We start from the raw sequence: 23,900 nt of genomic DNA on the forward strand, positions 1-23,900 counted from the left end.
ATCTACAAAAACCCCCAGATCCTTCTCCATTAAGGAAACCCCCAACACACTACCATTCAGTAGATAGTTTGCGTTTATATTATTTCTACCAAAGTGCATAACTTTGCACTTATCAACATTGAACCTCATTTTCCAGTTTGCTGCCCAGTTATCTAATTTTGTCAAATCGCTCTGCAAAGCGGCAGCATCCTGCATGGAACTTATAGTTTTGCACAATTTAGTGTCATCAGCAAAAATAGACACAGTACTGTCTATGCCCACCTCCAGGTCATTAATAAACAAGTTAAAAAGCAAAGGACCAAGGACTGACCCCTGCGGTACTCCACTAACCACACTGGTCCAATTAGAAAATGTTCCATTTACAACCACTCTTTGTACTCTATCCTTCAGCCAGTTCTCTATCCAATTACAAATATTATGTTCTAGGCCAATATTCCTTAATTTGATCATTAACCTTCTGTGAGGTACTGTATCAAACGCTTTAGTAAAGTCCAAGTAGATGACATCAACTGCCATTCCAGCATCAAGGTTCCTGCTCACCTCCTCATAAAAGGCGACTAAATTAGTCTGGCAAGATCTGTTACGCATAAAACCATGCTGGCACAAACTAATAGTATTGTGAACTGCAATGTATTCAAGTACCCTATCCCTTATTACCCCTTCCAAAAGTTTTCCTACTACTGATGTCAGACTAACAGGCCTATAGTTTTCAGGCTGAGAACGGGATCCCTTTTTAAATAACGGCACCACATTAGCAATCCGCCAGTCTCTTGGCACCATGCCAGACCTCAATGAATCCTGAAAAATTAAGTGAAGAGGTTTGGCAATCACAGCGCTCAGCTCATTTAATACCCTGGGATGAATCCCATCCGGCCCTGGACCTTTGTTTACCTTTACATGTTCAAGTCTCTTTTGAATTTCCTCCTGAGTGACCCACGCGTCCGTAGCTAAATTACTAGAACTGGGCATATTACAAGGGAAGCCTTCATTATCTGGCTCCTCAGATGTATAGACAGATGAAAAATAAGAGTTCAAAATTTCAGCTTTTTCCCCGTTTTCATCAACCAACGTACCCCCCCGTGATAATAAAGTTCCCACCCCTTCTTGCTTCATTTTTTTACTATTCACATAATTAAAAAATAATTTAGGATTCTTTTTACTCCTAGCTGCAATATCCCTTTCCATCTCTATTTTAGCTTGCCTGATAGCTTTTTTGCATGCTTTATTTGCTTCCTTGTACCTGATGAAAGTTTCCGCTGTCCCAGCTAACTTGAGTGCCCTAAAAGCACGTCTTTTCTTACCAACCTCGACAATAACACTTTTATTCAGCCATAAAGGTTTTGCTTTGCGATGCCTCTCCTTGCTTACAAGGGGGATATACTGTTGTGTATACCTACAAAGCAATGTTTTAAAGATGTTCCATTTTCCTTCAGTTTCCTTCAAACAGTTTTCATGTGCTTTACTTTAAAAAAAAATTCCAATATTTAAAACCTGGTTTCTGGGGGTCAGCACTGCCCCTTTACTAGAACACAGATTCATTCTGAGATTTATTATTTGAATCAGTCATTCAAACCATTGTCTGTATGAGATACATACATTTAAACAGAGTTACACAACACCACATTGTATCCTTTTAAAGTGCAAAGAAGGACCAATTGCAAACTACCTTGGAATATTACTGTAGCAGGGCTTCTAAAGGCCTCTGTGTGTGCAAGGGTCAATAACAGCAGAAAATGAAAGGTGCTTTGTGTCTAACTATAATGTAAACCTACAGCTTTAGAAGCTGAGAGTTTGTATAAATGAGCTGCTATGGTGCGGTCACTAAATCAAAATCATGGTCTCTTGCTTAAATGCAAATCCTAAGTTGTTGGGCTGAACTGATCGCACTTATCATTTCAAGGGACTCGCACAATCTAGTTACGCTTACAGTAATAACTGTAGAGACTCGCACAATCTAGTTACGCTTACAGTAATAACTGTAGAGACTCGCACAATCTAGTTACGCTTACAGTAATCACACAAGGGGTTCCATTGCCCATCCTTTCATTTGACTAGAAATTGCCTGTAAGTGCCCAGTGCAGCCTGGTGCTTATCATTCATTAATGTGGCTCTGCAGGAGGTTTAAATCATTTTGTTTCCCCAGTGTCAAACTGATGCCCCTTGGCACCAGCAAAACTCACATTGGGCCTTCCTACTCACCCTACTATTTGGTCTTGTATGTGTATTTCTTTGTCAGAAACCATTTCTGTATAAAAATAAAGAGAAGAGAAGGATAGATGAGTAGAAGAATAAGGAAGCCGAGTGAATAAAAGAGGGAAAATAGCGTGAAGAAGGGGCCTGGCATTCAGTCCAACACTGGTTCCTCCAACCATAAACTTATAGAGCACCGGCACTAATGTTCAAAATCATCGTGTTGGCTGTTACCTTTATATCGTGTAGCCAAAGGAGCTGGCCAGCTGGACTGTAGTCCACCATATTTATAGGAGAAAACAGAGTGGCCTGTTTAGTTGCTATGGGTTATACTGTAGTACAATCAGATGGCTTCAAACAGCAAGCCAGTAATTTCTACCTGCTTATTGGTTTCTCTGGGTTACTCTGGTGCTAGCAAATCTATGGCCATTTAATACATTACCCCAATTGTTTTCAACAGTACAACATCATAAAAATGCCAGCATCTAATGTATAAAATGTCATTAGATAAGATAGTTAATTACTGTTTTATTATTACAGAAAAAATGAAATCATGCTTTAAAATTTAAATTATTTGAATAAAATGTACTCTAATGGGTTTCTGGATAATGGATTCCATACCTGTTCTAGAATAACTAGTCCTGGAAAAGCCCCTGTTGGGTTTATGGGTGAGATATTCCAGGTGTGTTGGTTGCACAGGTTCTATATAGGTGATGTGAAATGTATAGAATGGTAATATTTGCAGACACCTATAAGTCCTAAATGGCATTTTGCCAGGGATATGAGGCCTGAGCTATAGTTAGGTGAGCATTCCCTTTAAAGCTGTTAGTCTCTTTATGAAGAATAGCAACCATGTGATCACCCAAAGCAAATGGTATTCTGTGAAAGGTACAAAGAGTGAATGTGCCTGTGCACACTGGAGTAGGCTGGGAATCTGAGCTGTAACTATGGCAGCCACTACTCAGCTGGAGAGGAAATGAGCCTATGACAAAGCATTTCTTACATGATCTTCTTTATTGAAACATATTAAACATTGCTGCATTTCACTCATAAATAAAATTCCATTTTCATTTGTTTTATTATTGCCAAGTAAACATTTAATAGGAAACTAAACACAGTAGAGCTCCGCACAGTAGAATTCAAAGGAATCTGGCAACTGTACATTGGGTCCGGAAATGTCCTTATTATTCTAGCACATCCTCTATTAAAGCAATGGCCTGTGGCTGTGGGACTCTGGTGTGCCCCGCGCACATGGGGTTTGGGTGCTATACTCAGTGGGTTAGTTAAATAAGCAATAGCCCCACCCACGAAAAGAACAGGAGTTATCTCTGAATACATGTCCGTGGAACTGATCTCTAGTCATATATTAGTCTTGCAAATTGAGCCATTGTTAATCAGGGTTACCTACATACTGGGGACTGGTTTGCGTTAATCAGTCTGTGGTCATTATGTGCTTTCTGTTTTTGAGTCAGGTCTAGAGTCACAGATTTGTGAAATGCACAAACCCATTCATGATTATAAAAGTTACATGTCTCTGTTTGGCAACAATATTTATTTACTGCACTCTTGAGTCTGAGTACTCGATGCTTTAATCCATATATACTCCATTTAGAATATATATATGCTGATTCACAGTGGTGAATAAATACAGCTTTATATATGGCCAGGGGGACTAATGAGAAAAAAAGAAATAAAAAGAATAGTCAATAGAAATTCTGTATTAACTGTAGGACTGAACAAGAAATAACTGGAGAAAAACTTGATAAATGGCACCAATCTGTTCTCCTTATAGCATTAGAGATTATGCCAATCAGTACAACAATTTGTACAACCAGTCTTCCTTTCCCACCATTACAGTGATACTCAGCATATAATAAGAATAACCCGCTCACCAATGCTCCCAGCAATCTGTGGCTAGCATAAGGGCTGCCCGGTGCTACAGGCCTGGATATAGCTGAGGTTTTGGTTATGTGCTGATAACTATTATTATTAAGAGGTAGTTTGTTCTGTAAGCGCCACTCCAGCGGATGAATTTGGCTTTAGAAAGACATTCATGTGCCTGAATTTTCCACCTATAAGAGCACACATTATACCATTCCGTATCTCTGAGGGAAAATACAGGAAAGAATTTAGAGAATTTTCAATGCACTATGGGGCATATTTATAAAGCTGGGGAGACAATCCTATGGTAAAGTAAAAGGAATAAATGCAATTTGAAGCCACCTATATGTGAAGTTCAGTGAAGGGCTCTAGCCAACAGTGGTTTTGAGTTCGCCAGATCCAATTCAGCATATAACATAAAAAATAACATCATCCACTGGAGAGCCAAGCAAGTTATGTGTGTTTATTTAGAGATGCCCAGCACTACATTATTCAGACCTCTTGGGTCCTTCCTCTGGTGCAGTATGGTAAATAAAATGCATGAAAATGTGTTTATTTTTTTCTTTTTATAAAAATGTTAATTTATAACTCCCCACAATCAAGAAAGTGTAGATGGGATATAATTCTTCACTATTCCTCTACTGAATGTGGATGGCTCATATGTTATAGCCCCTCTGTATTACCCCAGGGGGTCCTTAGTTTAAGACGTGACAACGCTAGAGATTTTACCTGCCCTAAAGAGGCAATGAGTAAGGAGCATGACATGGATTCACATAGATCAAAATGTGAGCAATTCCATGAAAGCATAATGCTAATCAGACTTTCTTTCTTAAGGGTAAAGTATCCTTATTCTATTTATGCTTTGTTCAATTAGGGGGAAATAAACCTAAGTGAAACCCAAAGTAGAAAAAGGGTACACCATTCCTTTAATAACCATTTTCTTCTTTTTAGCAGACACATTTGCTACAAAAATGGCAATATCAGATGGTTAAGTGTTTAGCTAGCCATAATAAGCGATTCTTCACTAGGGCTAACAAAGACTGGGCCTGATTGGGATTATCCGATAATTTGGCCACTTGGCCAAGATAAATTAAAAATTGGCAGGGGTGGTCCACTGGGAAAGGACCATGTCAATGTGCCAATGTGGTCCTTACCCAGTGGGATTTTACAACCTGCCCAATAGATATATGCCTGATTTTCCAACAAGATATCAATCAGCAGACCAAAAGGGCCCCATAGACAGGCCAATAAGCTGTCAACTCTGTCTGGAGGGGCAAAAAGTCAGCAGTATTTATTGATCAGGTATGGCCAATTGATTCACTTTGTATACAAATTCAGTTATTTGGATGGATATGCCATAGGTTTGCCGGTGCATGTAAGTAGTTGATCAGAATCAACCTGAAAGGGTGGAAACAGTAAGCTGTTTGGCACCAGAGTGAGAATATGCTGTAAAATCTCCCTCTTTATGTGTCAGTGATCTGAGCTATCAGTTACATAATTAAACAAGGCCTTTCCCCCTGGCTACTGACGATATATTGGTGGGCAACACTAACAGCAAAGCACAAAAGAGGGCAAAAGTCCTTTAGAAAATATAATCAATATACATTCTTTATAAAGTACTACAGCTTCCGATACATGGTGACAAAACATATCACATAACCACACTGCTGCAAAGCAAAGTCACAATCATGTAGTGCCAATATAGAGCAGGGCCTGGGCCTTCACCACTCTACTCATACACTATATAAAGCTCTGTCTCATTTTGGTAGGAATTCTAGGAGATTTATCTTTGGTCTAATTCATCTTCACTGTATAAAGGAGCCAATACAACATTGACTAAAACAGTTGCAGATAAATGAGGGATGGGAATCTTTAAAACCTCAAATGTTGCAGAACTAAAATTTTAAGTACCCCTACAGCAGCTCAGTTGAGATATGCAGGAGCCCATAATTCTGCAATGTCTGAAGCAAAGAGACTTGCCACAAAGCAACCCTTAAACAATAGATACATTCATGCCTTATAGCCGAGGTCGTCAGACTTTTTTGGGTACAAGTCTCCCTGTACCCCTTTTATGCGGACTTACAAATATTAAATATATATGTATTTTTTACACAGACATATCTGACTTCACATATTGAAAGGAAACCATGACTTCCCTTAGGCCTAATGTAATGCAACCCCTTCCCCCACCATGTCTCATTGTGAAGTGATGGATTCAGGGATCGGAAGTTCCCCTGCTTTCCATAGTAGGCGATGCAGAGATTCTCTGAAAAGCAGGAGTTCAAGTCCTACTTAGTGGAACAAGCTGAATGAGGTGTTGCAGGACACTGTGAGCCTTATGTGGTGGGAAAATGGCTCCTGCAAAGCAAGACAGGCTACATGGTTCCTTCCATTCTCTGGAATCAGGTAAATTTGTGTAAAAAAGAAAATAGATTTATAGTTATATTTTGTATAACTATTTTACGTACAACAAAAAAATAGAGGCATATTTTCCCTTTAAATCACCAGACTGATTTTGAAATGTAGTACTTTTGCTACAAGAGATGTAAGTATCTTGGCCTGTCCATTGCTTTGGGGCAGTGCTGTCCAACTTCTGTGGTACCAAGGGCTGGAATTTTTCTGGCCTACATGATGAAGTGCTGCTAATGGCCAGTTTTGACCACTCCTCTTTTTTAAACTGCACCTTCAACCCACACCCATGTTATCACAAGAGCTTTTAAGACCATACCCACATTAATGGTGCTCATGGCGGTGATACCACACATCATTCATATGTCAATGAATTATATTATGTCATTAAAGACACACCCTTAAATCTATATGCCTCCTCCTCCCCTGTGGATAGCACAGCAACCCCCAGCACATAATTACACACTTTAGGGACCATATAATGACTATTTCCAAATGCTAACAAACTCCTAGAACAAACCCCTGCCAGGTTCACCTCCCACAGGCAGCATAGGGCAGGTATGGCACACACAGGCTGCGTAGGGCAGGCAGAGTATGGCACACACAGGCAGTACTCGGCCTGTCCTATGTTGCCTGTGTGTCCCATACTGTGACTGCCCTACCCTGCCAGTGTGTGCCATTTTGCCTGCCCTATGCTGCCTGTCTGTGCCATAAATGCAAGCAGCATAGGGCAGGCAGTACCTACAGGCACTGCTCCTACAGTCTGTCTGAGGTCAAAACAAGTGAACAATGTGGGTGATTACAGTCTGAGCCTGAGGTGTGAGCACTAAAGTGGTTGAACAATGCAGACACTAAAATGGTGAACAACATATGGTCTTAAAGGTGTAAACAGTACAGTTTACTCTTTTAAACAGTACAGGGGGATTACATCGTGAATCTGAGATGTGAAAAATGCAGGGGGGCGGTTAATCTCAGTACTGATACAATTTAAAGCTTAAACAAAGGTAAGTAGTTACATCAGCCAGACAGGTGGGGGGCCACACAGAGGGGGGTTGCGACCACCAGTTGGACAGCACTGCTTTGTGGTATCTGCTGGAATCACTGGAATCACTGTGTACAGCAGTCCTATGCAGAATAACTATTCAGTCCTTCCTGGTAACCTTGGCATTGTGTGATCCACTCCCCATACCCATTGTAGGAGACAGAATCAGCTCTGAACATTAAAAAAAAACATTTACAACAATTCTGTGCAATGATACAAGTATAAAAAAAAACAACTTTTTTTGATATTTTAGTTACTTTTCAAATATTTTCTCTCCTATTATCAAGACAAAAAGCTTGAGTGGACCAGTGTGTTTGGGCAAAATGAGGTATGACCACGTTGGCATAAAGGGGTGCCCTAATTTCTGATAAAAGCCTTGGCAGAAAAAGGTTTAATTTAGCAGTGGGTCTTCCTGAATATGTTTATTCTCATACATGTGGGTGATCTAAACAGCTTTAGAAACTGGAGGACGTGGACCCCTACCAATGATGTGATTTAAACAGGATGCCAAAGGGTTGTTTTTGACCAAACGGGCCCAACAATGTTCTAAGTATGATCTGCAAATGATCAGTTCTTGCCCAAATAAGAACAATCTGATTTTAATTCTTTGGTCTTCTATGAAAACCCAGTAGGCCTATGACAGTGTAAGCAGATTTATGCAGTAATATCCACCAACTTTGCATGGCCTCCATAATCTGATCCTTTGGCCCACCAGTTGTGCAGCATATAACTGGCTATGGACCTGAATATCTAGCAGTCCATGGAATGGCTGTGTATGTGGATATGTATGACCAGCCTGAACAAGAATCTTCTAGATCCTACTTAACAAGATTATTGGTTAAGTGCTTTTCTTGAGAAGTTAGAAGTTTGGTACTAAGGCTACATAGACACAAGGTTATGGAGAGTGAGAGGTATGGGTGCACTGTTTGACCAGAGAAATAGGGGTTAATGACACAGTAGTGAAAATGAGGTTTCTGTTCCAGTATCCCCAACACTCTCTACTCCCCTGTGTTTCCACTTTTCATCTTTAGTAGAAAGCAGTAAATCCACAAGAGGTTGTAATACCTTATTTACATAGAACCCTTCTCTTTGTGTTGTATGGTTGAGGGGTATGGGACAGATAGTAGAGTTTAGATGCCTGCCTATATTTCACTTTAACTCAACTGCCTCTGGGCAGCTGCAAAACATGTAGTTAATATAGGTCAGGCTCAAAGTCGGAACAGTGCAGAGGTAGAGCTGATTACACTGCAGTTCAAATAAAGAAATTCCCCTCACATTATCACTAAACCACCTGTTACTGTTACGCTGTAGGTAAAACATGGAAGGTGATTACCTGCTGCAGATAGTGGCAGTTAAATGGTAATACTCTACCAGCAAGTCTTTCCCTTTACTCTAAGGTGGTTTTTGGGTTTAATTCACATTTTTAACAGTTCTGTTCCAACCCCACATGAGATTCCCCTCAGTGTAAGAGTGTAAAGCATCTTGAAAGTAAAACAGAATGAGTAGCTGCCCCTAAAAACATCTATGGGCTGCCTGTGTTTTAAGGTCAGAGGACACCCCTAGTCCAAGTGACACTGAAAACAGAAAGTTGGATATACCAGTGCTCAAACTACAGAAAGACAAAAGCCAAGTCTGTGCCTGGCCCTCACCCTGACTCCTCTAGTGTCCTACAGTACAGATTATTTTCTAATCAAGGCAAACAGGCGTCTCACAGCCTAGAGAACTCAGCCAAGTGCCATCTTCAGAAAACCAATGACGCAGTGGACAAGCAGAATCACGTGATTTCTCCTCCGGTGCCTCCACCATTTCTCTAAGACATACGATCACAACAAATACAGGCTGTTTTCTCATAGAGGTCAAGCTCTGATTTGTTTTCCAACATTGGAAGAATGAAACAAAAGACCATCTGGGACAAGTATCCCATGTGTATCAGAGAGCTCATTCTTCACATAAAGATCAATGCTTTTCAACTACAATACATTGTAATAGACCATTTCCTTCATGGTCTGTTCAGTCAGCACATGGTTCTCTGCAGTATTCTCTGCTTCTCTGTAGCCATAGGAACTTTCCTCATAATCCTCCATTTCTTGATGGCCATCCATGTCACGAGCATCTTGGTCTGGCAGGTCCATCATGGGATCTGTAGAGATGCACAAAGCAGGTTGAATGGTGCACAAACGCATTGCTCTTTTACCAATTGTTCTCCTTATCATATTGTTTGTTTCACTTCAACTGTGACACTTTAACCTACTCTAGTAGTCAATAGGAGGTGATTGGAATGTTAATACTTGCTTTCAATGTAGTATTGAGCTTTAGGTATTCTGTTTTGTGAGGACACTTAAAGGGATACCGTCATGATTTTTATGGTCTACTTTTCATTTTTAAATTACACAGTTTACATAGCAAATAATTCACTCTGCCATTTAAAATGTTATTCTTGAACCAACAAATGTATTTTTTTAGCTGTAATATTGGTGTGCGGGCAGCCATCTGTGTATTGTGCCTGAGCTTTCAGAAGGAGCCAGCACTACACATTAGAGCTGCTTTCAGGTAACCTATTGTGTAACTGGAAAAGTCCCAAGCCGGACTTGGATCTCTTACTATTGAGTGCTATACTGATATTTACTGGGAGCTGCTATCTTGCTACCTTTCCATTGTTCTGCTTATTAGCTGCTGGGATGGGGGTAATATCAACTCCAACTTGCAGCTCAGCAGTAAAGCGTGACTGAAGTTTATCAGAGCACAGGTCACATGACTGTCGCAGCCTGGTAAATGAAAAATATGGCTAGCCCTGTGTAAAATTTCACAATTAAAGATTAAAAAATCTGTTTTTGTTTTTGAAAAATGGATTTCAATGCAGGATTCTGCTGGAGAAGCTCTATTAACTCATGGGTTTTGAAAAAACAAAATTCCCATGAGAGTATTCCCTTAAAGAGTGGGGTCTTCGCCTTCTTGTAGACATCTTAAAAAACACAGGAAGGTAAATCAATGTCTTTTTTAAAAGGTTGGTTCACCATTATGTTAGCTTTTAGTATGTTATACTTAGCAACTTTGTAACTGGCCCACATTATTTATTTTTTTACAATGTTTTAATTATTCACCTTTCTCTTCTACATCTTTCCAGCTTTTAAGTGAGGGTCATTGACCCCAAAAGCCTAAAAACTATTGCTCTGTGAGGGTACAATTTAAATTTTTGTTGTTACTTGTTACTCCTCATCTTTCTATTCAGTCCCTCTCCTATTATTGTTTAAGTCTCTCAGTCAAACCTCTGGTTGCTAAGGTAAACAAGACCCTATCAACAAGATAGCTGCTGAAATGCCAAACCGGAGAGCTGCTAGACAAAAAGATACATAATTGAAACACCACAAAAAATAAAAAACAAATGCAAATTATCTCCAAATATCAGTGTCTATGTTAAAGGGTAATTTAGGTGAAGACCCCTTTAACATGTCAAATACACACATGTTAACAAGATAACTTGTTAACACCATTCCATGTGCTGGTTAAATGTATGGAATGTATGCAATACAGCAGCATGAAATCATAACTATTCATTTCCAGGGTTAAAGCTAATACACATCTGTAGAAAATGGAATATTTCTGACTAATCTCTATGATCGCTGGATTGTATATGGAGCTTGATCATTGGTCTGTGATCCCAGGTACAATCATGCCACATTTATCAGCCAAGTGGGAAAGCCATGTTGCCAGTAACGCCCTGCAATACGTAATAACGATATGGGGCCCATCAGTCAACCTGGAACTGCATTCCAACCACTCGGCTAAATGCAATTTAGTCATTGGTAAATGCGTACAAATTGCACCATATCTGACCAATCAGAAGACTGATCCTGTGTTTAGCCAGCTGTTTTGCATAATTCCTGCCTGTGATAGATACACAAGCTTTGGCACTTTATTCTACATCAGTTAACAATGATAAGAATGTGTAAAACAACAACATAAGGAAATGAATACATATGCATGAAACAACACAAAACGTTATATATCATACCTTGGCTGTCTAAACCAATGTCCATAACTCCATGCTTCACCTTCATGTGACGGCTCAAATTTCCCTTCAGGTTGAACTTGCTGGAACAATAGGGACACTTGAAGGGCTTATATCCAGCATGCAGGTGCATATGACCCAGCAGGTTGTACATGCGGTTAAAGGACTTCCCACAAACCTAATTAGAAAAGACAAATTAATATGATAGAAAACACAGTGATAAAGAGAAACACAGGCCTTTAATGAAACAGAACTGTGAATGCTGAGCATAACACAAAGCAAAATGTACGCAAAGCATGTTTATAGTTAATTAAGGGACAACTAAACCTAAACTGCAAGTTGACTTGATTGGGTTATGTTACATGACATTAATGTTATAGCAGGTAGAAGAGCTGTATTGTGGTACTCGTGAGCATGCCTGCCTCTTTTATATCCCAGTTTAACTTTACTCCTCCTGCTGCGAATAACCCCCCTAATGTTGAGCTGCACAGATTACATATAGGCATATTTCTTCCCTACAAATTCCATTTTCTGCACAGGGGATTTATCGTAGATTATAAAAGGAACTCTCTCAGTGGGGCCCCTTATACAGATATAACAGCCCAAGCACAGTTCTTACATCACTGACCTTATTCTATATTGGTATGCTGATTAGATTGGGTCTTATCATAGGCAGCTCAGTAAATATTAACTTTATGGGGAATATTTATCAAAATGTGATTTTAGTGTTTAATACTTACCCATGATCTATTCATTCGTATAGGACTTTTAGAAGCATATTTATCAAAGGGTGAAAGTTAAGGTGGCCATACAAGTTACAATTATGATCTTTTCTGCGACCATTGGATTGTTTGTACACTCCACTAACATTAAGTAGAAACATGCAGGTAGAAACAAAGGAATTCTATCCCTGTCTGATGATTCAGCATCAGTGCTCGATCAAAATTTTCTGTCCGTCCCAATCGACAAGGCAACCAATATCTAAGGTCTTTGCCGATATTGGTCACCTCGTCTCCTGCCATACACGTACCGATTATTGTACAAAACGAAGTTGTGTGTATGACCACTTTATGTATTGAGCTATTAACTCACATTTTGATAAATCTGCCCCTTAATGTAATAAAAATGCTACAGCAGGATAACGGGGGCATGGACATTTAAAGAAGTGCTGCCCCTAGTGGTACTAAATACCTTGCATCTCTCTCACTTCAATGATCATCTTTGCAAGCAAACTGGAAAATGAAGGATGCAAGGGGCTAGGAGTCCCCCAGATAATATGCAGAGGCTGCAGGTATCTGTTCTAGCAATTCAACTTACCATTACATGTTTGTATGATATTGTCAATAATAACAATTACTCTTCATATTTTAGATTTCATTTTTTTTTTTAATTACCTTCCTGTTCTGTCTCTCTCTTTCCAGCCTGAATTTATCCCACCTGCTTGGCATCATGTTTTATTTCAATGCCCGTATTTACCACTAAACCATTACCTAGAGAAAATCTAGTGGCTTAGGATCCAAGGAATATGCCATTTTTTTCAACAGGCAGGCAGATCTGAAAAAAGACATTCCTGACTGCAAGTCTGCAGCTTCTTACAGCAGCTCAATTCCATTTCAAGGCCTGACCTCTTTGTATTATTCAGCAGAGCAATGTAGGCAGGAGTGCGCATGGAATAATAGGAGGGGAAAATGCAATATGCATATATTGTACCAGGTATCTGTGTGTGTGCTAACCTTTTGCTTTCGAAAACCTCTATGCTACAAACTACCAGTTAAATACATATAATGTTTCTTTATATTTATGCTTCTGTCTCTTATGAAGATGCACATTGTTGCTTACGCATTGATATATGTTATAATTTATTAGGGATGCATCCAAATCCAGGATTTGCTTTGGGATTCAGAAAAGACATGGTAACATCTGGTAACATCAGAAGAGGAATAGGCCAAACGCTACATACTACAGGATGGTAAAGCCCGCCTAATAGCATTTGCATTTTTTCATGGGCAGCACCTAATTGTTCTGTTACCAAGAGAGATATGAGCTGGGCATAGAACAATCCTCTCTACTTTTTAAATAAGTAGAAAATACCATCCTGTATGCATTTTATGAGCAACACTATGAGGCCTATTTATTATACTGTGTAAAATGAAATTCGTCAAAAAAGCAGTGTAAAAAGCTGTGTAAAATAAGTGGAGATGTTTGCCATCTGAACGCCAGATTTTATGCCATTATTTTACATAAGTTCCGGCAGAAGAAAAAGTGTGTAAAAATTATGCCAATTTTACACCGTTTTTTATACAGCGAAGCCTGGCAATGTGTTTTTTACACTGCATAATAAATTTGCCCCTAAGTATTTATGTCCACTGGGAGTGAGGCTATGTAGTATCCAAGGGGGATCAATTCCCTCACTGAGGTAGGCTCTCATATGTATAAACAGAAATACCCTGCACATTTAAAACTATGCCCCCATGCTTTAGTGTATTTATATACAGAATGAATAATCCTGGTCTTTTAACCTCACTAGAGGGACTAAAGGGCATCTCCGTGTTTTGGGTGACTAACAGGCAGGTTCCACTATAAAACAGGGTCAGTGGTATAAAAGTACCCACATCCCTAACAAAAAGCCTCTTTTTTGCAAACAAATGGGTGTGACACACTGGTTATCATTACCACCTCACTCCACTGGCCCTTAGATTTAATATAACATACATGTAGAAGTTCTCCTTATATTTGGGTGGGTTTACTCTGGGTGGTCTAGTTTGCCCCAAAGTTAAAAATACATACTGGCTTTTTAGGTGGCTTCTCAGTTTGTGGACCTCTGGTTAGGGGAAATCAGACTGCCAGCTCAACTAGCATAGGAACTGATGTGAATAATTATATGTAATAAGAGGAAACTTTGGTAACAGTGAGTCATTCAAACACTTGTAGCAGAAATGGAATTACCCATTTATCGAAACACTGACTGGAAACCTGCAAATCCATAGCGCAGTCCCTTTTCTGAGGTGCTATGTGTCTGTTTGTTTTTTGCTATTAAAAACAGATTTTCACTCAACTGTATCAGTGCAGAGAACAGAGCATTCTATCTATAATTAAACTGATCCTTATGTTTCTGTAGTCTGTTTATGTTTTGGTCCACATCCTCTGCTATAAAATCTTAGTAGGCCATCAATACAGGGGGAGTCAGACTTGTACCTTGCATTTGAAGGGCTTGACAGGGGAGTGGACTATCATATGAGTCTTCAGCGTTTGCTTCTGCACAAACGTCTTAAAGCAGATATGGCACTGGAATGGACGGACACTGGCATGGATCAACATGTGGCGCTTCATATTGGCATGCAGGGTGAATTCCCGCCCACATACCTCACACTTAAACTCCTTTACTCCCTGAAAGAGTAAGGAAACAACAATTAATCAAAATTACTTTAGATAGAAAATAATGACACATTTTGTTTTAAAATAAATATGTACTGGCAATGAACAAAAGACTAGAAGAACAAATACTGGAGCATCAATAAAAGATTAATTTAGTTAGTTTGTACGGACACAAGAGGGAGCCAAAAAGTTTCTTCAGGGATAAGAACTGTGCTTGGATAGCCAACCTTCACTACCATTATAACTGTAAACATGTACCAAAAACATTAAGAGATACAACCAGGGTCAGACTGGCCCACTGGGATACAAAACTACCTGTGAGTTCAAGAGTCAGTGAGCTCTCCAACCCACCCAACCATTTGCCTTGTACTGCTATACTATGGTCATTCCCCATTTCTGTATGAAAACAAAGAGAAGAAGAATAAAGGTGAGTGAAGATAGAAGGGAAAAATAGCTTAGAGAGTGTGCCTGTGGTCTAAGGTTTTCTGGTTTCAGCTGACCACCAACTCCTATAACACTTACCTTGTGAGTCAGTGAGTGCTGCTTAAGATGATGGATCTGGCTGAACTCCATGCCACACTCTTTACAAACAAATGGTCGAACATTCTGGTGCTTCAACATATGGTTTTGCAACTGACTGCGGTAGTGGAATGACTTGTTGCACTCCATACACTGGTACATGGTAGGACCCTGGTGTGAAGAGATGTGGCGTTTTAATTGTGTCAGGGTGGCAAAGTCCAGGCCGCACTCAACACAAACATGGCAGCGCCCATTCTCATGCTTTACTTCATGAGCTTTTAACTCACTTGGGTAAGCAAAGCCACGACCACAGAATCGACAGCTGTAAGGTTTAATGTCTGTATGAAGCAGCATATGCCTTTTTAGGTGGCTAGTCTGTGTGAAGGCCTTATTGCAAACCTCACACTTGTGTGGCCTAGTGCCTTGGTGCGTGAGAAGGTGTGTTTGCAGGTGGCTTGGCTGTTTGAAGAGTTTATTGCAATGGGGGCAGGAGTGAGGTTTGATTCCACTATGACCCAAAATGTGTGTAACTAGATTGTACTTTGAGGTATAGGATTTTTCACACATACGGCACTGCCACCGCTTTTGCCGGTCTCCAGCTTCCACCAAATAGGAATCATCAATCTGAACATTTATATCTAGACGGTCCAGTTGAGCCTTTTTGTTGCGCTCAATAGATTCAGCGGTGTCTGTTTCAAATTCATTAGGCTCGTGCCATACATAGTTTTGTCCATGGTCTTCTGTTTTTGGGGATCCCACAGCTGGACCAACTGTGTCATTAGGTGGAAGCAAACTAGAACCAAAGCTACATTGCCTCTGCATGTTTTCCATGCTGGGGTTTCCTGGAATCATTGGAATAGAAGGAAGAGGGTATGTGTTCTGCACTGGATGCTGTAAGTGTTGTAGGTGTTGGTAATCCGTCTCTATCTCATGACGCTGTCTCTCCTTTAAGTGGCGAAGTCTTCGTGGCCTCCTGCGAAATGAACCGAGGTCAATCATTTTCACACTGCTGCTCTGCACAGAGCTTTCACTTGCTTGTTCCTGGACATTCTGTAATGGCTTTCCTTCTGGTTCTTTTTCTTCTTTATCAGGTTGAACTGTTACCTGGTATATTTTGCCTTCTTCCTCTTCCCCCTCTTCTGTTTTTTCATATTTAATTTTTGGCACCACCCTTACTGGTGGCCTTTTCTTCCTCCTTGTGAGCTTTTCAGAGTCCAAGGCCTCATCCTCTTGAGGTTCAGCAGCAACCCTTGTTCCTGTGTTCAGGTAAGGCTCACCTTCTGGTTGTTCAGCCTCAATGGGCCCATTTTCTGAAAATTCACTCCTAGAGGCTGGGAAGAAGCCGCTAAGACTAATGGTGGCACCAAAAAGCTCATTATCTGACACCAGCCCTAGAACTGCTGCTTGTGCTAAAGAAAGCACCACCACTGCATCCGTCTGAGTGCCAAATTCCGTAAACCGCTCCATTTTACATACCATCAAGTTGCTGCACCTTCCCTGTGAAAACACAAGGCTCACATTACTATTACTGCTGAAACAAAATGATTTGCCTATAACAGACATTCACTCACCTTCCCTCCTATTATTACTACAATTACCCAAATCCCCTGATGTCTCTAAGGAGATGCCTAAAGCTGGAATTCAAAAACAACCAGACATAAGACATTCCCATTGAAGACATCAATTCCCTAATAACATTAAAACAGAAAAAAAATAATGTTTTTTTTCTTAGACTTTTCTTAAAAAGAGCTAAAGAGACAAACTGCTAATTGTATATTATATATATATATATGCTAAAAGATAACAAAAATTCCTTATGTTATGGCACACATAAGCAGTAATCTCCCCAAATTGTGAAAGTCAGTGGTAATTCTCCAATGTGTCCACCTTTTCTTAAAGACAAAACAAAAAAAATATACAGAGAAAAAATACCAAGTTTACCATTAGCGTAAGGGCCCTGGCACGCTGGGTATTTGAATTGTGCACATCTATTTATATATATTCATTAGTGTTATTAAATACACCTTCACACAGGAGCAGCTCCGCCTCCCAACATTTCATTATCTAGCTCTTTGCAATCTATTTTATCACTAATGAAACAGAATGATTATCACTCAGTTAAAGGAACATCCCTGAAATCAACTTTACTGTCTGCATTAATGGACTATTTAGGAAAACAATCCACCGAGACTGATTATGCCTGTAACAACTTAACAAATAAAAATACAAAATCTTTTCCTCCTGAGAAACTGATCATTAATGTGAATGAGCGTAAATGCTTCCTGTGCTTCTACAGAATTCGAAACAAAATTGTAAAGCCAATAGGCCGCAAATAATAACATTGCTCCTGAAGCAGATGAAACAGTGTAGCGGCAATATGAAATTTAACAAATTCAGTCCAGGGTGAGTGGGCAATGACCCCCCAGTGTCCTAATTTTGACACAAAAGGGCTCATTTGCGACCAAAGGTGGAGTTGCCTTCCACGTTCAGTTGCACGTACAACCCCATTCATTAAAAGGTACTTGTGTCAAAATGTACTTCTTGCACTACTGTAGAGCCCCTGCTCTCCCGTTTCAAACTGAGCACTGCTGCACCTGACAGCTTGTCAGTGGGTGTACTGCACTCACATCTAAAGTAAAATTGTATGTTTTAAGACACACTAGACTGCAGTTAAGTGAAGCATAGCCATAAAAATCCTTTAAAATATAGCTTATAAACAGTGCTTAGTGACATCATGAGTTATAATTGCCGGTTACCGATGCAGTTGGTATCACTGAAGATTGTGTATTATAAGAAAAAGATGAACCCTTTTATTAAATATGAGGATATTAGAGGCCACTTCAGATCTAGCACCTTTGTATGGCCATGGAATTGACTTAAAATATTCTTCTATTTTACAGTAGTGGGTACATCATTCCCTGTATTACCATTTATTTTCATTTATAGCACAGACATGTTAACACAGCACATTATAACAATGATACATTATTAACAAGGTTTGAAATGATTGTTTTTCTACTTAAGTGATGATGGCACACTGGACTCTTTGTTGCCCACAGAAAATTGTTCTTTAAAGGCATTTTTGCAAGATTATGCAATTCAAATGTTTTTTTACCCATGGCGATACCCATTCACTCCAACGGAATTCTATTTTCGGGTGCTTTTTTTGTCTGTGTGTGTGTTATTTCCTGGGGGCAACAGTGCCCCGTGTGCTGTTACCATTAACATCATCTTTGTTTTCAGGCACAAATCTAAAATACTTTACATGACACCATAATCAAAGAGTGCCAGTTATGGATTACTAGTAGTGTAAAAGCATCATAATGGAAAATGCATGTTCAAAGAGATAATCCTATGGGCCACACATGGTCTGAGGATAACTGTTAACTACAGTGGGTCAGAAAGATATTCTATGGCTGGTGATCCGGGGGAATGAGGTGGTAGTGAGATGCAGCAATACCAAGTTACCTCTTTCCTGCAGCTACAACATAAATATATGTTATATGTTCCAATTAAAATGATCTCTCAGATATTTAATTACTTTAAATAATGTCCCTCTCAAAGCTTCTGTACACAAACCTCTGCCAGAAACTGAAATGGATACTAAGGTTCATTACAAGCAATGCTAAATAAACCTACTTTCATATGGATCCCTGGTTGTTCCAAGCCTGTACTCTTGCCCCACCAGCAGAGCATGTTTTCTGGAGATCCACAAAGAAGCATGGGCATAGGTGGATCAATCAGTAACACAGCTGGATCTGTCAGAACTGCTCATCCAATTACTCAACAAAATCGCTTCATGTGTAGATATCCAAAAAACATGCACTGTTGCATATGTATGTATGTGTGTGTGTGTGTGTGTATATATGCTCTTGCGCTTAGGTATAATCATTGTTAGTGGTGCGCACCAACTCGCTGTCTACTATATATTAGTATATATATATATATATATATATATATATATATATATATATATATATATACATACAGTGGCTTGCAAAAGTATTCGGCCCCCTTGAACTTTTCCACATTTTGTCACATTACAGCCACAAACATGAATCAATTTTATTGGAATTCCACGTGAAAGACCAATACAAAGTGGTGTACACGTGAGAAGTGGAACGAAAATCATACATGATTCCAAACATTTTTTACAAATAAATAACTGCAAAGTGGAGTGTGCGTAATTATTCAGCCCCCTTTGGTCTGAGTGCAGTCAGTTGCCCATAGACATTGCCTGATGAGTGCTAATAACTAAATAGAGTGCACCTGTGTGTAATCTAATGTCAGCACAAATACAGCTGCTCTGTGACGACCTCAGAGGTTGTCTAAGAGAATATTGGGAGCAACAACACCATGAAGTCCAAAGAACACACCAGACATGCCAGGGATAAAGTTATTGAGAAATTTAAAGCAGGCTTAGGCTACAAAAAGATTTCCAAAGCCTTGAACATCCCACGGAGCACTGTACAAGCGATCATTCAGAAATGGAAGGAGTATGGCACAACTGTAAACCTACCAAGACAAGGCCGTCCACCTAAACTCACAGGCCGAACAAGGAGAGCGCTGATCAGAAATGCAGCCAAGAGGCCCATGGTGACTCTGGACGAGCTGCAGAGATCTACAGCTCAGGTGGGGGAATCTGTCCATAGGACAACTATTAGTCGTGCACTGCACAAAGTTGGCCTTTATGGAAGAGTGGCAAGAAGAAAGCCATTGTTAATAAAAAACCATAAGAAGCCCCATTTGCAGTTTGCCACAAGCCATGTGGGGGACACAGCAAACATGTGGAAGAAGGTGCTCTGGCCAGATGAGACCAAAATGGAACTTTTTGGCCAAAATGCAAAACGCTATGTGTGGCGGAAAACTAACACTGCACATCACTCTGAACACACCATCCCCACTGTCAAATATGGTGGTGGCAGCATCATGCTCTGGGGGTGCTTCTCTTCAGCAGGGACAGGGAAGCTGGTCAAAGTTGATGGGAAGATGGATGGAGCCAAATACAGGGCCAATCTTGGAAGAAAACCTCTTGGTATCTGCAAAAGACTGTCTTTCTATTTCCCCTCTCATTCGCCCAAAAGCCAAATTGATTGGGACAGCAGGAAGCAAAGAGAATCCTTATCTGCTAATGCACTATGTATTGGCCAATGTACCTTGTCTAATCGCTGAACCTGTGAATATTCATTGTATATTAATATCAGTTTTTAACTTTTGAACCATCATTCATGTGCTGAAAATTGTATCATGTGATTTTGTTGTTATTGTTCAGCTTCAAATTTCTTAACTCCAGAACAAAATAAAATACAGATTTATTGCTAGGATAATAATCTGTAGGCAAGGAAAATGTGACAATACCTGTGCGATTAAAAAAAATATCCCTGTAACAACAACTAGCAATGAATATGCTGCTTGCCACCAATGGATAAGGCCACTACTATAAAGGTAACAGAATAACTATAACCAGGGTAATAAACTTCCCAGTTAGCCAAATGAAAATGGGAAAACTGTGTGGCACATCTTGGCTTTTACCTCACAGAGATCATTGGGCCATATGATACCTTCTCTTCACTGTTGCTATACATGTATTCCCAAACACTCAAGTTTTTCCCAGAGAAGATCTGGAGTACCCAAAATGCCAAAATCCAAACAAGAAAACAAAGCCAGAAGGGTGAAGACTCAGACTGAGCTCATTAGAGATTCCTCATTGAGTGAAGGTGCTGCATAAATAAGACTTTCCAAGAACTCAGCATTTCGGAAAGGGGGAGAGAAACAGTTAAATAGGAAGAGTGTGGTAGAGCCAGACAAAGAGAAAAAAAAGTCAGACGGGGGAGGAGACAGCTGCAGAAACAAGGGACACTGTCACACAGGGAGGGAGGACAGGAAAACAGAGAGAGAGAGAGACAGAAAGGACAAAAAGAAAGAGGGAGGGAAAGGAAACAGAAAGAAGAGGAGGAGGGAGAACAGGCTGAGAGAAAGACAGAGACAGACAGGGAAACAGGGCAGAGATAACATGAGTAATAAAGGCACAATTTTTATGAAACATATAGTTTTAGTGACCGTAACATCCATCTTACCTGCCCGAGAAGTAAAGAGTATATATATTCACATCTGAACATTTTCACACAACTAAATTTGTTTTTCATGATTTTTAATTTTGTAGCCTCCTAAGTTATCAGCATTGCCTATTAACAACTAGAGTTTATGCGTACCTGTGCCATAACTTTGTGTCCCAGAGGCTACTCTGGCACGAGGAATTGGGGAAACTAATACCAAGGGCTTCAGAGGTGCTGCAAAATATTTTCTAACAATATACATAGATGCAGACTGCAGCTCCTGGTGTTCAAAGGCTTCCCCACACACCTTGGCAGGCCAGAAATTAATTGGTAGGGTACTATCAGACACTTAGAGAATAAAATCACTCACACATACAGAACATGGAGGGGAGCTGTGTGTTTTGGCTAAAATAAACACGCTGGGGCATATTTATCAAGGTGAGTAAAATATTTATGCCAAAAAGGTCCAAACTTTGGTGTAAAATAAATGCTATATTTACAGAGCGTTGTTTGTACTGCAATCACAGAGATAATCCATTACAAAAAGCTAATCAGCATATTTTAGAAATAAGCTAAAAGCAGCCGCACTCAATGCTGGGTTTTACACACCGCTTTTTCAAAACTTTTTTCACAATTTTGCACTTAGATATTTGCATAGAAATCATTTAAACACTCTACAGATCCATGTGGTTGTTGTGTTCATCTCATGTGTGATGTGGCACACAGGTCATTCAAAGAAAGATCAGCTTATTTGACAAGGTCCTCAAACAAGCTGATTTATGCCCAATATTGCCACCCAGGTGGGAAGTCAAATCAGGCTGGCCCAACTGTTTGGCCACAGGGCTAACAATCCCATTATAAAAGGGGCTTTTGCAGATCCATCAGGAGTGGACCTAACTCATGGCCTTATTTAGTTCTTTACTAAAAGGATTCTCAAAACTTGGACAATATATATCTTGCTTATCCCAACCAGGTTAAAAACTGTTTGCATGGCTTATTTGATTTCTATGGCTCTTTCTTAAACTGTGCATATACAGCCTTTTCCACTTAGGGCAGGGGTACACAGGGAGATTAGTCGCGCTGCGACAAATCTCAGTTGAATGTAAATCACCGGTGGGATGGCATATGCGTCGCTGCGATGTCCCGCAGTCGCCTGAAGTTCTCTTCAGAGGAAACTTTGGGCGACTGCAGGATATCGCAGCAACGCATATGCCTTCCCCCTGGCGATTTACATTCAACGGACTAATCTCCCCGTTTACCCCTGCCCCAATGGCATTGTGGAGAGATTTGTCGCCCGCGGCAATGGATGTTTGCCCTTATTCAGTCCCTATGCCACAAACTGGCTGACAATGGAGGCCTGCCAGGAGAGACTACATGTTACCTGTCTCATTTTATGGCAGATATCAGTCTTGCAGGCCGTTAGGAAGCCTCTTACCTGTGTCAATACACTGCCAACTTGGCCTACTGGGGCCGTCTGCAGTTTACAACCTACGTTGGCCTCTAAAGGCATATATTTATATGACTCTTAAAAGGATATTGACATTTGAGAAAATTGTGCCTATGTCCTTACCTCTAAGTAATGCACCATTTAACTCTAAAGGTGGCCATACACGCACCAATAATATTGTACGAAACCTCGTTTCGTACGATATTCGGTGCGTGTATGGTATGTCAGCGAGTCGACCGATATCGCAGGAAGCTGCTGATATCGGCCGACTCGCCGATCGGACCAGTTTGAAAATTTTGATCGGGCACCATAGAAGGCGCCTGACCAAAATCTCCCTTCAGCGCTGAATCGGCAGAAGGAGGTAGAAATCCTATTGTTTCTACCTCCTTACCTGCCGATTCAGCCCTGAATGGTGTGTGGCGGATCTGACAATGTTTCGTGCGGCCGATGGTCGCACAAAACATCGTCAGATCGCCACGTGTATGGCCAGCTTAAGGCATGTTGACTCCTGGCTTTGTGCATGGCAATAAGCAGAAAACAGCTAAGTTTCCACCACTGTTCAGGGCCACAGAAGTAAAAAAAAAAAATGAGAGATGTAGAAAGGCAAATACAGAATAGTGGTAGTAGTGCTATAGAAAATTTATTTATAAAAAGCAAAGCATTTTTTAACAGTATAAAGTTTATTTTATTTTACAAGTCGACTTAAAACTAGTCTGGTATAGTAGTGTCATAACATGAGACTGTTACTGCAAGTTCTTTTAATTTCAGCACTCACCCAAACAAAATATCCATAAATCAACCACAAAATATTTAATTTGTAAGCTATCTGGAAACGATAACGAACTGACAAAATGCCCAGTCTCAGTAGACCTTATTCACCAAGATCAGTAAGTAAAGGTGGACACACACAGGCAGATTTCAGCTGCAAATTCTGATCCAGACTGATTATCTGCCCATGTATGGGCACCCCCG

At 40.1% G+C, this 23,900-nt stretch overlaps 1 protein-coding gene across 2 annotated transcripts in view; it reads right to left on the minus strand.

The window, feature by feature from the left end:
• Positions 1-7,551: 7,551 nt before the first annotated feature.
• Positions 7,552-23,900, minus strand: part of znf710 (zinc finger protein 710) — a 66,010-nt gene continuing 49,661 nt past the window's right edge. For both annotated transcript variants that reach the window (XM_018092461.2, XM_002932238.5), the window contains exons 2-5: positions 15,429-16,922; positions 14,727-14,918; positions 11,535-11,709; positions 7,552-9,662 (exon numbers count right to left, since the gene is read on the minus strand). In XM_018092461.2, the coding sequence (XP_017947950.1) occupies positions 9,493-9,662; positions 11,535-11,709; positions 14,727-14,918; positions 15,429-16,904 (2,013 nt within the window). In that variant the 5' untranslated portion in view covers positions 16,905-16,922 and the 3' untranslated portion in view covers positions 7,552-9,492. The remainder of the gene's footprint in view (positions 9,663-11,534; positions 11,710-14,726; positions 14,919-15,428; positions 16,923-23,900) is intronic.

Source organism: Xenopus tropicalis, chromosome 3 (genome assembly GCF_000004195.4).
Source record: "Xenopus tropicalis strain Nigerian chromosome 3, UCB_Xtro_10.0, whole genome shotgun sequence".
Taxonomy (NCBI): domain Eukaryota; kingdom Metazoa; phylum Chordata; class Amphibia; order Anura; family Pipidae; genus Xenopus; species Xenopus tropicalis.